General features: G+C 46.6%; 1 protein-coding gene across 2 annotated transcripts in view; it reads left to right on the top strand.

Moving 5' to 3' along the window:
• LRP8 (LDL receptor related protein 8) overlaps nucleotides 1–15,271 on the top strand; it is a 258,479-nt gene that overhangs the window by 228,093 nt on the left and 15,115 nt on the right. For both annotated transcript variants that reach the window (XM_008167917.4, XM_008167918.4), the window contains 3 exons: nucleotides 2,530–2,649; nucleotides 2,777–2,902; nucleotides 6,650–6,821. In XM_008167917.4, coding sequence (XP_008166139.2) covers nucleotides 2,530–2,649; nucleotides 2,777–2,902; nucleotides 6,650–6,821 — 418 coding nt within the window. The remainder of the gene's footprint in view (nucleotides 1–2,529; nucleotides 2,650–2,776; nucleotides 2,903–6,649; nucleotides 6,822–15,271) is intronic.

Genomic DNA, 15,271 nt, shown 5'->3' with positions numbered 1-15,271 from the left:
TGGTGGGCTATTGAACCTTTCACCCATCCTTGTAGGAGGATACTGCCAGCAGCAGCACTAGTTTGGAGCACTCAGGCAGTGCAAGGACTGTGATTGTGGCTGGCTCACATGCAAAGGTGTATGGGACAGGCTCCTTGCGCTCTTCCCTTCCACCCTTGCACACCTGCATGGAACCAGCAATAATCTGGCCTCAAAGATTGTTAGTCCAAAGAGGCTAGTTGAGAAAATGTAACGGAGTGAAAAAATATTTCACAGATAGGAAGATTTTTTTTCTTTCTTTCAAATCCTGATTCAGAAATAGGGAAACATGACCCAGACCAAGGTCTGAAGTTCTAGTGCTGACTTTTGTACTTTATCCCAGAGCTGCCAAAGGCTAGCAATGCCACTTGTGCCGCCTGTCATGCCGTATCAACCCAAGCAGAGAGGCGGGGGAAACTGTACAGGGGGATCTCATAGGGTCCCAACCTCCACCCAACATCATCAGCCCATGAACATTGCTGCATTACACACGCACACCTGACTCAGCACAGAGGAGTCTATGTGAGTGTGTGCTTGGGAGACAGTGATTTAACATTGCTGTTCTTCTTTGAGTGCTTGCTCATGTCCATTCCATATTACGTGTGTGCTCGCCACATACACCAGTACCGGAAGCTTTTCCTGAGCAGTATCTGGAGGGAACCAGCTCTGGCGCCCTCCGGAGTGGCGCCCGCATGCTGTGACATAAGGGGTGCTGCCAGCAACATGCAGGTAATTAGAACGGGGAAGTGGGAGTCAGGAGATACAAGTTATATTCCAGCCACTGGGTCACTGTGTGACCTTGAGCAAGTCATTTAACTGCCTGCCTCAGTTTCCCTGTCTGTAAAACAGGGCGTAAATGTACTTAGCAACCTCTCCATAGCACTTTGAGATCCTCAGAAAGGCACCAAACGATGCAGAGTTTTATTAGTCATCTTATTTAAATTGTCAGGTGGAAATGTGGCCCCAGTTTGGGTAAATGACTGCTCTTCCATAATAGAAAATTGAGCAGAGTAGTGTCTACACTTGGCCTACTTTTAGGTCTATGTTAAGAGCTGCAGTGAGAGAACCAGAGCCCGAGTACTGTTTTTATATCCATGCTACAGAGCACCCCGGTAACCAGAAGTATGATTAACATGCAAATCCTTGTTTAAGTTACAATAACCTGTAGCATTTTGAAGAGTGTGTGTGCACGTGCGTGCAGCCTAATAGGCTAGAGGCCAATATAAGGATAGTAAAAGGCAATACCCATTTACTAAATGTCAAAGAACAGCTATGGCACACAATACGACTCTGTGGACAGCTACTCAGAGCTTAGTGATCTTGCTGCTATTAATAACATGCTTATTTCTTTGTTAGGAAAGTGGAAGCATGCTACAGCCAAGATGCTGTCTCTTCCGGTGCAATGTTTTCCTAGCCCGTTGACTTTAATTGGCTTGTTGTTGTTTTTATTTTCTTCCAAGGGTACTGGTTTAATGGTTCTGCTGGGCCGCTACACAATGGTATCCAAGGAAGCAAGAAGTATAAATAAATAAATAAATCTGACTGTATATAACATTAAAGCTTCAAGCTGATGGGCTGCATGCCCCAATGAACCACTGTGGCCCAGAACTCCCACATCATCTGCATCTGCAATCCTAGACAGAGGAAGACATTTTACTTCACCTTGTATAGGTTAATTGGAACAACAAGCAAAATGTTATTTCTGTCAAGAAAACAACCTTCCTCAACCTCTCTCCAGTTATAGTTACGAGGATGCAATAATTCTACTCTTTCAATTTCAGCTCTTGCACAAGGGAAAAACAGCATTTGATGAGACAGCATTTTGGTCCTAGATGGGACTATCACTGAATAGACTGTACATATGAGTTAGATTAGGCTGTAAGCAGTCAGACTGTCCACCTCTCCCTGTTAGCTCGGGACTGTGTACGGACTGTACATCGGTATTAGGTGGGAATATCTCCAAAGGACTGTACCTTGGTATATTCTGGGGCTCTCTCAGCATAGATTGCCCTGGTGTAGTAGATGGGAATATCTAATACCACGTAGACTCTCCCCAGTTAGCTGGGACCATTGGGTCAGACGACTCTCCTGGAATGGATTATTACAGCTCAAGGAAACAGTTTGGTATGTGCCACCAGAGTAGGGAGAGGGGGAAGTCAAATGGGGATAATTCTCAGGTCACTTGACAGTTAATGCATGGAAGCAAAAGACTTAGGACTGGATGGGAACTGCGAACCCAAGAATTTTGTACAATGTCCCCAGAGTCTCTGATTTGCATAGTCATTTTAGGTCGCTGGATTCTAGTCCAAAGGGACTTTAAAATGTTAGAGAGAATTTTGGTGGGTGTTTTCTATTTGTGAAGTCACTAGTGCGCTCTATACTGCCAGCTCCCAATCATCAGCAGCTGGTAGCTACTGAAACATTTCTGGGTACCTCGACCCCCTTTTAATGTACTCAGTCTTGTGATTAAAAACCATCCTTTATCTTAAATAATCTGTATGCCTCTTTTAGAACAAAATGAATGCTCCATCAACAACGGTGGGTGCTCACACATATGCAAAGACTTGAAGATCGGTTATGAATGTGAATGCCCTCCCGGATACAAGCTTCTGGATAAAAAAACGTGTGGAGGTAATTTACATGCAAACGGCAGTCTCTTGTTTCACTGTACAGAGACGTAATTATAGTCACTCCAGCATTGCTCCATCACAGATGGTTTGATTTCAAGTTATTGATGGGTTTCAAACGCTCCTTTCAGACATAGATGAATGTGAGAATCCAGACGCTTGTAGCCAGATCTGCATTAATTACAAGGGGGACTACAAATGTGAATGCTACGAGGGATACGAGATGGACACCCTGTCCAAGAACTGCAAAGCCGTAGGTAAGGCAACCCCGGCAAGCACTCAAACCTGACTCACCCAGCAGTATGAGCGTTATAAAGAAACATGGGTCCGTGGGCCAAGGGTTGGGGGGAAAGGAGACAAAAGGAAAATCAAAAGCCAAATGGAGTCATTTAAAACTATACAAAACTGCTACAGTGACAGCAGATGTGTCCCAAGGCAACAGCTCCACTCATCATGCAGATCAGAATATTTTAGCAGTGTGTGCAGCTCAAGATTACAGTCAGCAGTTGGCAGGTTGAAGCTGAGACTAAAAAGAAAAGTCTCTTGACAGGTGTTAAAAACAATGCAGCAAAAATTAAGTAATAATAAGAAAAAAGGAACACAATCAAAAATAGGTGGATTAGCCAGCCCTTCCAGCAGACCCACCCCCCACCTCTCCCTAACCTCTTACACAAATCTCAAAAAGAACAGAGCAGCAGCTCACTTGCTCTAGAAGAAACAAATGTCCCAGCTCATTGCAAAAGAAAATATGCTAATGTCAGGGAGCTGGAAAGCTAGATTATAAAAGGTCTAGGATCAGCCACGTTGAATATCATTTCATGGAAGGGATTGGCCTTTGGGGGAGTGATTTCCTGGGGGAGCTGGCTCAGGAAAGTTTTGTCCTGGGAATTCCAAATAAGTTTTCTTATTATACCTAATATACTGTATGTAAAAAGTCCTTAACATCAGCATGTCTGGCAGACTTTATGTACGGGCCGGGCCCCTTCCTTGCACTGTCTGGGGGCAGCTGGAGTTGCCACCTAGGGGTTGTCCTAGGACCCACCCTTCTGCTCCTTCTCAGACATTCCGGCCCCCTCGGGGTCTCTGCAGGGCAGCTTTAAGGCCAGAGTGCCTGCTGGGAGAGCCCTATCAGGCTTGGGGGGTAGAGGTGGGGGCTCACATTTTTATAACTCCAAATGGAACCTTTGTTCAGTTTCCTCCTGTATGGCTCTTTTTTCCCTTCCCAATGTTCCCTCTGTGCCATACATCCCACATGGTGCAGGGTGCCTCTGCCTCCAAGTAGGAGCTGGGTAACTCAATAAACTCACTCTTTCCTTAAGTATTTTCCCCTCAGTTCAAGTCTTTTAGGCAGTGACCTCTCACCAGTGAAAATAGGAGACATTGAGCTAAATCATGCAGGCCTTACTCAAGCAAAGCTCCCACTTGTAGCCTGATGATTAATTTGAGGTGCAGAATGCACTTGTCACTAATCGGTTTGTTCTTTGGGGACTACATAGAGATTAATTACGATGACGATTGGTGACACACACAGGGAGACTTTATGAGTTTTATTAATACTGTGATCAATAGAAACAAAACTAGAAAAACAAGCATAATAGCAGACTCCTCATCGGGTATACTCATGAATTTGGGTTCCCCTTAGGGTGAGATTTAAGGTTGTCACTCCTGCTGAGGGTTGGTTTTGAGCCCCTTTTATGCACTTATTCCTTGCACCCAGTGGCCTATTAGCCCCTGGGATGATGGGGTCTGTGTCCAGGGGCCCTTGCCAATTAGGAGGCCCTGGAAAAATTGGCACCCCCATACCCCGACCCCACTCCCTGGCAGGATTGCTGGGCGGGTGAAGCCCCTGCACCCCGACCTCGCTCCCCAGCAGCAGCGCCAGGTGGCAGGGGAAGCCCCAGTGTGGGGACCCCATCTGCGGCCCTGAGACTGGAGGAACTCTAGCTCCCTGCTAAGGGCTGGGGGAGCTCTTACTTCCCACTGTGGCCCTAGGGCCGTGGCGAGGGGACAGAGCTTCTCTGGTCTTGGGGTTGCAGTGGGGGCAGGGCAGAAAGGAGCAAACGGGGGACCACAGTGGGGGGGGGGCAGAATATGGGTGGAACAGGGCAAGGATGCGGGGGGAAGGGACAGAATGGGTGGGGCCGTGGGCAGGGCTGCAGGCAGAAGGGGCGGAACCGCAGGCGGAAAGGGCGGGGAGGGGCCCCCCACTTGCTCTGGCCCAGGGCCCCACCAAACTTTAATCCACCTCTGCTTACACCCACCTATTTCTAAGATCACATTTGATTAGGTTTTGGCTTTTTGTCCATATTTGTGATGCCTGCTACCCATTTTGGGGGTCCGACAATTGTACACATTTGTGCAGATAGAAGTTAAGGAGTCAAGACAGTTTAGCAGAAGATATATATGGCTAAATCTTCTGACCCAAGGTTACTTACTTATGTTAATTCTTACTAGACCTAATGTGACCGTATACTATTACTACCAGTAGCCTCAAGCTAAATACTAGGCTTCAGGCTCACTGAAAAGCCCATTTTAAAATGAACTTTTAATTTCTTGGCTTACTCCTGCTTGCATTGTAGCTTTAGTTTAATTTGCATTAATTTAGCAAGTATTTCACTTTATCTAAGATATAAACGTTTATTTATCTGATCCCCTGAGCTGAGGTTAAAGGTCAACACACTGAAAATATGCAGAATTATTCACTGCTTCTGCTGGTTTAGAGGGTCACTGACTGGACATATCTCCCGGTCCTTACGAGCAGTGCTCATCCCTTTATCATACCTACACTCCCTGCAATGGGAGGTTTGCCTGAGTAAGTACTCCGTCACAAAGGAAGCTGAGATGCATACAGTTTTTCCTGAGGAAAATAACATAGATAATATGTTTCCATCTCTCCTGACTTTGTCATAAGAAAAATCAATTTGACAGTTCCTGCTAGAATCTCTGGGCTTGCCTGTGGCCTTAGTACCACAACCCCAGTAGAGGTGGATGCCATTACATTTGACATGAGCTGTCGGGGCCAGAGGCTTCATGCCTGCAAAGGACAGACACCAGCTGAGTGAGTCCAAGAGCTCTGCTGGAGCACACTTAAGTGTTCCCCATCCCTCCTGTTAGGAGGTGCCAGATGTGCTATCTGCAGAGCCAGTCTCCGGTGGCCAGGCATGGGCCCATCTACTTGGATACGGCACTAATGTCCCTCTGCACTTTGTACTCAGGCAATGCAACCCCGAGGAGACCTCTGACTGCCCCCTACACAAGCTGGGGAGGGATGGCTGTGCCTGCTTGCTTCCAGCCCCCGAGCTCATCCAGGCATGAGCAACCAGAATCGGACCCTACACCTTAGAGTTAAAAATGTATCATATAGAGCAGGGGTAGGCAACCTATGGCACGTGTGCCGAAGGCGGCACGTGAGCTGATTTTCAGTGGCACTCTCACTGCCTGGGTCCTGGCCACCGGTCCGGGGGGCTCTGCATTTTAATTTAATTTTAAATGAAGCTTCTTAAACATTTTAAAAACCTTATTTACTTTACATACAACAGTAGTTTAGTTCTATATTATAGACTCATAGAAAGAGACCTAAAAACGTTACAATGTATGACTGGCACGTGAAACCTTAAATTAGCGTGAATAAATGAAGACTCGGCACACCACTTCTGAAAGGTTGCCGACCCCTGATAGAGTGAAGAAACCCCTCAGTGTTTCACTTGTGATGTCTTAGCAAGTGGGGCAGAATAAGAGCAAATGTTGCCGCTGCTGCTCAGACTCTTCATGTTCTGATGTAACAGCTCCCCCCTCTGGGAAATGGTGACATTTGCTTCTGGTACACAGTAAAACTCCCTCATGGGATAGAACTGCAAATAAGCAGGCAGCGTGATTCCATTGGCTTCAGTGAGATCACCCTCAATGTTAGGCCCTGCATAATGAGAACTGGATGTGGCACTTAGGCCTCTGCTGTCAAGTCAGCTGGTAAAATAAAAGCCACGCCTGTTTGTTTCCTGTGATAGGCAAGAGTCCATACCTGATCTTCACCAACCGCCATGAGGTACGCAAGATAGATCTGGTGAAAAGGGACTATTCTCGCATCATCCCCATGCTGAAGAATGTGGTGGCTTTGGATGTGGAGGTGGCAACAAACAGGATATACTGGTGTGATTTGTTCTACAGAAAGATATACAGGTAATGGGCCAGGGCAGGTATGGGTTCTGGTACACATAGTATAGTTCATTTTATGCTACTGATAGTAAGGATGATCTGTAAAGATGCCCCCATTCTATTGAACAGTGGCATGGTGAGCAGCATCCATCCATAGGACCATAGAGTGTCTCTCTTTTTATTTGGTTACACATGGTGGCCCAGATTTTCAGTGGGCCTACAAAAATGTGCAGGCACTTGACCAGTTACCTGATTTGAGAATACAAGAGTATTTTTGTGGTACCAACAGATACCTCTGCCAGTTTGCATGCATATTATCTGAGTAGTTGTTATATATTTGTATTACAATAGTGTTTAGAGACCCTAGCTGAAATCAGGGCCTCTCTGTACTCTATACTGCACAAAAACATAGAGACAGGACGTGCCCCAAAGAGGTTACTGTCTAATACACAAGACAGGCAAATAATGGGAGAAAGGAAGTGTCATTATCATCATTTTACAGATGGGGAATGCACAGAGACTCTCCCCCCCTCCCCAGGTGTTTTTATGGCACCCATCTCCATAGTATGTAACAGGCACCTGCTGAAAACATGAGTCTGCGTGTCACTGGAACACAGTATCCAGATTTGTTTGCTAGAAGTGTGTTTAATCAAAAAGTGCAGCTGCATTTAATTTATGCACCAAACCTCCCTCGTGTGCACTCTGATTTGTATTGGTATTGCACCCTATTGCAGCATCTATAGTGATTTGTTCTGGTTTTCAGCTAATGATCAGAGGGCGATTTACTAGTTTCAGTAAGTAACAGAGCTACAGGGTGTCTGTAGGCTGCAGTAGCTCAGATTCCAGGGGGAGGGAAATTTGCCCAAGCTGTGATGAGGTAATGACGTGGCTAGCCAGGTATGTAAGTAGCCCTGTGAGAACTGTGGGGCAGTGAAAATAGGAAGATGGTTGGGATGGAAGCTGGGATTTCACTCTGAAAGTCTGACATTCTAGAAAATGTGTATCTGGGGTGGGTAAGGGTTACACATTCATACACAGAGATTTATTTAACACACACTGCTACGTCTGAAGCACACTGGCAGTGAATACCTCCAGAGTTCAGATAGGTGCCCATGCCCTTCTCGTGGCTAAATCAAGAGTTTGTTCTCTGGCAAAGCAGCAGGACATTTGTCTCTTTTACTCCTGTTTGTGTTAGCTTTCCCACAAGCCTTAGATCTTCACAATGAGATTTTGTGTCATAATCACCTATTAGCTGTTAATTCTTCTGTTTAACATATAACATCTGCACTGATACTGAATACTGTTCATGAAAAAGACCTTGGTGCCCCATCAGTGATGGAGCCGAACTCCACTTGCCACATTCTACAGGGAACTGTAATCTGTAATTAATTTGAGATGCCATAGCAGGATGTAAGCAAGTGATATAGCAAATAATTACTGGCAAGAAAATGCTCTCCTGATTTATGCTGGATGTCATCCATGGATGGTCACTCCCAACCTGCATCATGTTTTGGCTTGAAAGACCTTCCATTATCCGCATTGGCCTACAACTCCCAATCATTAGATCCTTTGACAAACTGAGATAGAACTTCAGGAAGGCAGACAGGAAGAAGTACACAGATGCTCTAGAAAAGTGTCATCTCCATACCATCACGCATCATCTGGTCTACGAAGTTTTCAGTCGATTCTGAGAAGCCATCTTCAAAGCTGCCTGTGCATCCATATTGCACAACCACCGTCCAGTCTACATGCTGTGCCTTCTTGCTGAATGGTACTAAACTGCTTGGTCAGTAGGGATCCTCTGCTGAGCCAGATATTGCTGATCACGTAATTGAGTCACTGGAGGCTGCTAGACAGGCACAATGGGAAGACTACTCGAAATCTAGACATCATTCACTTCAGCTGGAAATGCTGGAATTTGATTTGCTGTCTCGACAAAGCTTAGCAACCGCCATCCCTAAGCCAACCACCTGGCATACCAAACCAAGCTGCCAGTTGTCAGAGACTCAGCAACACATATAGTCATTCACAGCCACAGTTAGACCAAATCGTAAGTGATAGTAGTTGTGTCACTGCTCCTGGCTATGACAACATATTGCCAGAGTTTTTCAAGCACCTTGGGACTCGTGCTTATCAGTGACTGGTGCAGTTCTTCACGAAGAGTGACTTCCAAAGACATTGTGAATGTCAAAAGTCATTGCTCTCCTGAAACTGGGGAAAGAGCCACATAATATTCCAAGTTATCAACTGATATCCCTCCCCGTTGTCTGTGCCATTCAAGGTGCCGGAGAATCTCATTCTCCAGCGTATCTCCCAGAAGTGGAATCAGTGCTCAGCATTAAGCAAGCAGGCTTTTGGACAGGTCAGAGAACCTTCAATCAAGTGCTAGCTTTGAAAACATTCTTCGAAAATGGTTTTCAGAAAAAACAGAAGACAGGAGCCATATTTCTGGACCTGACAGCAGCATATGACGTGGTTTGGTGCTTGGGGCTCTCAGTCAAATTGTCAAGAGCACTCCCAGGATAGGTAGTCAACATCATTGACCTTCTCCACAACAGATGTTTCCAAGTGCACATGGAAGACAAGAGTTAGCATTTGGAAAAGACAAACCAGTGGTTTACCCAAGGCTCTGTGCTGGCACTGTTGCTTTTCAATCTGTACACAAATGACCTCTTGCTTACCCAGCTCCACAAGTCCATGTACACAGATGACATTTGCTTAGGCGTCCAAGCACAGTCATTCCTAGAACTTGAATTCACCCTAAATGCTGACTTGACTAAGATGGCAGAATACTGCATTTGGTAGCATTTACAACTAGTAAATGTGACCAAGTCCTGGGTGCCATCCCCCTCTCCCATATGGACCCCACGAATGGCCATACTGGGATCCTTGGACAGCGTATCAGCAGCAATTTGCCAAATTCCAGCCAATTCCGGGACCTTGTGAAGAGGGTGGCTGACACCCTCCAGATATCTCTTGAGGAGGTTAAAGTCTCACAACACAAACTCCTGGACATTCTGCAGTGGGTGATACCCACTGGGGTTGTGCTACCCATTAATGAAGCACTCCTGTATCCAGCAAAGATTGTGTGGCGAACTTCTGCCAGCATTCTGCCAACTTGTAAATGGGCAGATAAGAAATATTATGTTCCCCTCAGAGACTCAGAATTTTTGTTTTCCCACTCCCCCACCTAATTCCCTAGTGGTGGATGCTGTAAAAAAGTGGGGTAAACAGCATTACTCCTGGTCTATCCCTTATGATAAGGACCAGAAGAGGTTAGACCTTTTTGGCTGAAAGGCATACTCATCTGTGACCTTCCAATTTTGGATCTCAAACTATCAGGCAATCAAGGCCAAGTATGACTTCACAAATTACAAGAAGTTTGCAACCTTTATTGAACATCCTCCACAGGAGCATAGAGAGCACTTCCAGGCCATCATTAAGGAGGGTCCGTTATTAGTCAGAACCTTTCTCCAAGTGTCCTTGGGTGCTGCAGACACTGCCGCTGGATCCATCTCCACAGCGGTTGTCATATGTAGGGCGTCATGGCTCCAGCTGTCGGGGCTCCCAAGAGAGGTTCGGAATACTGTTGAGGACCTCCCGTTTGATGGTCAGAAGCTCTTCTCAGGGACTACAGACGAATACCTGCACTCGCGGAAGGGCTCCAGGGCCAGATTGACGTTTCTGGGTATATACTCTGCTACAAACAAGAGGAGATTTAGCAGGTCTCAAACTACCAAGAAATCGCACCCAGCCTCGTTCTCTGGATTTTGCAGAACCACTGAGCCGACTAGAAAGAGACAGAAACTCAAGAGGAAAGGAGCTGCTCATCCTCCTTCAGTGAGGACCCAGTCATAATTGAAACAATAATTTTGACAGGTTGGTGGAGGGCTCAACTCCTCCCTCACCTCTAGTTCGCAAGCTGCAACCTTTTGCCCAGCTTCCTTGTTTTGGAGACCACCTTTCCCATTTCCAGAAGGCCTAGCAGTGTATTGCAACAGACAAGCGGGCTATAACATTGGTCCACATCATCCCCTTTACATACCTCCCACCTCCCTTCCCCATCCTTCTACAGGGATCCCTCTCACGAGGCTATACTGAGTATACCAAGAGGTACACTCTCTCTTTCAATTAGGAGCAATAGAACCAGTCCCATCCCCTCACAGGGGGAAAGGGTTTTACTCAAAGTATTTTCTCATGCCAAAGAAAGATGGATGGTGAAGACCGATCTTAGATCTACGATGGCTGAATAAATTTTTTAAGTCTCAAAAGTTCAGGAGGGTGACTCTGGCAGCTATAATCTCTAGAGGCAGGAGATTGGTTTTTGGCTCTAACGCTACAGGACACCTATTTCCATATAGCAATACAGTCTGCAGACAGGAAATATCTACGTTTCACCATGGGCCAGGTTCATTTTCAAAGATTAGTTTTTCCCTTTGGCCTCTCTTTGGCCCCAAGAGTATTCTCAAAGGTACTACTAGTAGTAGCTGCCTACCTTTGGTGAGAAGCAATTTTAGTTTTCTTGTAACTCAATGACTGAGTACTGGAGGGCCAATCTTTATGAAGCAGTACTAACTTCCACTCAGACAGCCCTCTCTCCAGGAATTAGGTCTTCAGCTAAACTTAAAAAAATCCACATTAGCCCCTGAACAAAGAATACAATACATAGGGGCATATTTGGATTTGTTGGCAAACAGGGCCTTCCTTCCCACAGACAGATTCATAACTTTGGCAAACCTGGTTGGGACAATTCAAGGAAGCCCCCTTACCACAGTAAGAAACTGTTTGCAGCAGCTCTTGGTGATATGGCAGCTTGCACCGTTGTGACCCAGTATGCAAGACTATGACTTCTCTGCTTTCAAGGCTGATTCAGAAGGATCTATTTCTCAACCAGACACAGCTTGGACATACAGGTCACGGTTCCCCTCCAGACGAAGAACTTCCTAGACTGGTGGAAAAATGAACTCAGTGTCTGTGCAGGCATTACTTTCATTTGCTCAGCTCCAACGCTATCTGTGACAATGGACACATTGCTTTTAGGGTGGGGAGAAAACCCTCACAACTCAGGGCAGATAGTCACCTGAGGAAGCCTGTCTCTATATCAACCTGTTAGAACTCAGGGCAGTCAGGAACACCTGCCTTCAGTTCCTACCACTGATCGGGGCAAATCAATCAAGATCATGAAGGACAATGTGGCTTGCATGTTTTATATCAACAAACAGGGAGGACCAAGATCCCCGTCCCTGTGTGCCCAAGTTATGGAACTGGTTACAGCCCATTAGATTCAGATCTCAGCCGTTTATCTTCCTGGAGTTCAGAATGTCCCAGCTGATATGCTCAGCAGGCGTTTCTCCCAGGACTAAATATGGGAGTTGGACTCTCAAATTCTTCACAGGATATTCCAAAAGTGGGCATTTCCTGAGGTGTACCTAGTCGCCACATTCGGCAACAAAGATGTATTCCTTATTCTTTTCAAGAGGACACTTAGGTCACCACTCTCTGAGAGATGCCTCTCTCCTTCCCTGGACGAAGGTCCTGTTCTACGCATTCCCTCCAATTCTAATTCTAAGAGTGATGAGCAAGATCAGACAGGACAAGGCCACGGTTATCCTTTATAGTACTGACCTGGCTGAGGCAAGCATGGTGTCCTTACCTGCTTCATGTATGTGTCCAAAAAGTGTTCAACCTTTTGGCCATCCCTCATCTCCTCTCCCAGGATGCAAGTCATGTGTGTCACCCCAATCAGGGGTCTCCCACAGGACCCATTTTAAGACTTTGGGTCCTGCAAGTCTCCCCTCTTTGTTCTCCAAGGACACCTTGGGACTTACCGCGAGTCAGCTGAAAAGTATCTTCCTCATCCTCGGAGCTTCTCCCTGCTCTGCCCAGAGACTCCCGGTCCATTTTTCCCATGTTAGAGTCGCAGCTGCTCTGGTGGGTAGGGGATCCCACCTGCCTGTCCAACTCATAGTCACTGCAGCAGAGGGGCTGGATGTGTTTCCACCACCTGATTAAAAACTGGCTTGGGGGGAAAAGGGGCTAGCGAGGGAGAACACTGCTCACCGCTGCTCCAAAAAGTAGTAAAAAAAACCAAAACCATTAGGCAGATGAGACAGCAGCAGCACTGAAACTGCTATCCACACGAGGCAAAGAATCCAGCCACCAGCAGGAGCAGAATGGGCATGGCCAAAGTGGAGGCATCAGAACGCCGCTCTGCCTCTATGAGCTGCAAGAGTGAGCAGAGCAGCCCAGACATCAGGAATTGAGGGAGACACTGGGCAGCAGAAAATGTCGTCTCCAACCAAGAACCTTTAATTCTGAAGGATCCCAACGCATTTTCTGAACCATGCACATGTGGATATACATCAGTGTGCTCACTGCTACAGTGCAGCCACATTGAGGGTGAAAGCACCCTGAGACTGCACAACAGTTTGGGACAGGAAGTTAACAAAATACCGTTTCCAGTTGCAACTGTGGGGGAAAATATTGATAGGCAGAATGTAATCACCCAAGTTGGAATTAGGGCAGGCCACAGGAGTTAACTCTTGTCTTACAAAAACGCTATGGGCTCTTCAACAGAGGTGATAAATGAGGTCAGAAATATAATTTTACATCCTCTAGAAGTACCTCCCAGTGCCTTGCATTCAGTATTGGCTCAGAGGGCCAGCTCCTGACTCAGCAGGACTACGGTTGTATCACCTGGGTCTTCCTTTGAAAGTCAGTTGTCCAAAATATTAACCCAACCGGATCCTGCGTAGTTTATTATAGCAGAGGCGGGTATGGCTGCAAGCAAAACCAAGACTTTAAAGCTTTCTGCCTCTTGACATTAATTTGTTTCCAAGTCTCTGTGCCAGAGTTGTACTTTTCTCATTACCTTGGGCCAGGTTACTCAACAATATAGGCTGTTAGTGGATGAGTGGTCTGACATTTTCAAATGTTCGAGGGAAAATGTCATGACCCGTTATTTTGTAGTTATAGCTATTTTAAAAATATAATAAATTATTCTTGTGATCAATATTAAATGGTCCTGTTTCAAGAAAACTAGCACATATTGGGCCAGATTCCATTCTTATCCTGGTGCAAATTCCCTGCAGAGTAATTCCATGTAGATTCGCTTCACTGAAGTTACTCCAGAATGACACAGGCGGAACAGAGCAGAAGCTGCCTCCCTGTGTTCTATTAGGAGTGCCACTGGCATATTTATGGAGTGTGCCGCTGAAGTTTGTTTTTTCTATTAAAGATACTTTGAAGTTGTCACTGATATTAATGTGCCCCAGCAGGCTTGGATAATGGATCAGTGTCTCACCCTCTTCCCCAGCTCTCATAACGGTGAATCCTTTTGCTAAGCTATTTGTAGATGAAAAATTATTATTAAGGCTACGATTTTGTCATGGTTATTTTTAGTAAAAGTCATGGACAGGTCAAGGGCAATAAACAAAACATCACAGAAGCCGTGACCCACCCCTGACTTTTTTACTAAAAACATCCCTGACAAAATGCGGAGGGAGGTGGGTCCAGCACCCACCCCTTGCAGCAGCTGGGAGCTGCAGGGACCCCATTGCCCAGTTGCTGGGGCGGAGGCCTACCAGAAGCGGAGGCTAGAGAGCTGCAGGGGGCCCCAGCTCCAGGATCCCTCTGCCATCGCTACTGGGAGCTGCAGGGGGGGCTGCTCATGGCAGCTGAGCAACTGCAGGGGGTGCCCCTACCAGCGATGGCGGCTGGGGAGCTCCGGGGTCCCTCTGCCACTGCCGGGAAGGGGTGGGGGCTGCTTGCAGCTCAGGGGTCGCTGCCAGTGGCGGCCGGTCAGTAGCGGGGATCCCGCCACCCACAGCTGCTGGGTAGCTGCGAGAGGGTCCCCCGCCGCCCGCGGAGGCTGGGCTGCGAGAGGGTCCCTGCTGCCGGCAGCAGCCAGTCAGCTGCCAGAGCCCCCAATGTCACGGAGGTCGCCGGAAGTCATGGATTACGTGACTTCTGCGATCTCGGTTACATAATCTTAGCCTTAATTATTATTAATTACACGGGTCCTAATTCAGCAACACACTTCAGTGTGTGTTTATCTTTAAGCTTAACTAAGTGCTTAACTCCATCTCTGTTCATCAGTTCACTTGAGCATTCACTAAACTTTTAGCACGTGCTTAAGTCCTGGTGAAGTCACATGCTTAAAATTAAATGCTTTGCTGAATCAGGGCCATCCTGTCAAACATGACATGTGCACAGAGCTTTAAAACAAAGAAACGTGACAGCTCCCGGCCACGAAGTGCTTACACGCCAAATAGCTATGACAAAACAAGGGCGTGACCATCAGCAAAAGGCGGTGGGGAAGAATGAAAGAATAAAGGTTACAACAGTGAGGGAGTCTGAGATAATCATGCTGTGTTTGTGCCCTAGTTCAGTAAAAATTAATGGAGATATCCCATCTCCTAGAACTGGAAGGGACCTTGAAAGGTCATTGAGTCCAGCCCCCTGCCTTCACTAGC

The sequence above is a fragment of the Chrysemys picta genome, chromosome 8, assembly GCF_011386835.1.
Source record: "Chrysemys picta bellii isolate R12L10 chromosome 8, ASM1138683v2, whole genome shotgun sequence".
Lineage (NCBI taxonomy): Eukaryota > Metazoa > Chordata > Testudines > Emydidae > Chrysemys > Chrysemys picta.
This window is presented reverse-complemented; position numbering and strand designations above follow the sequence as displayed.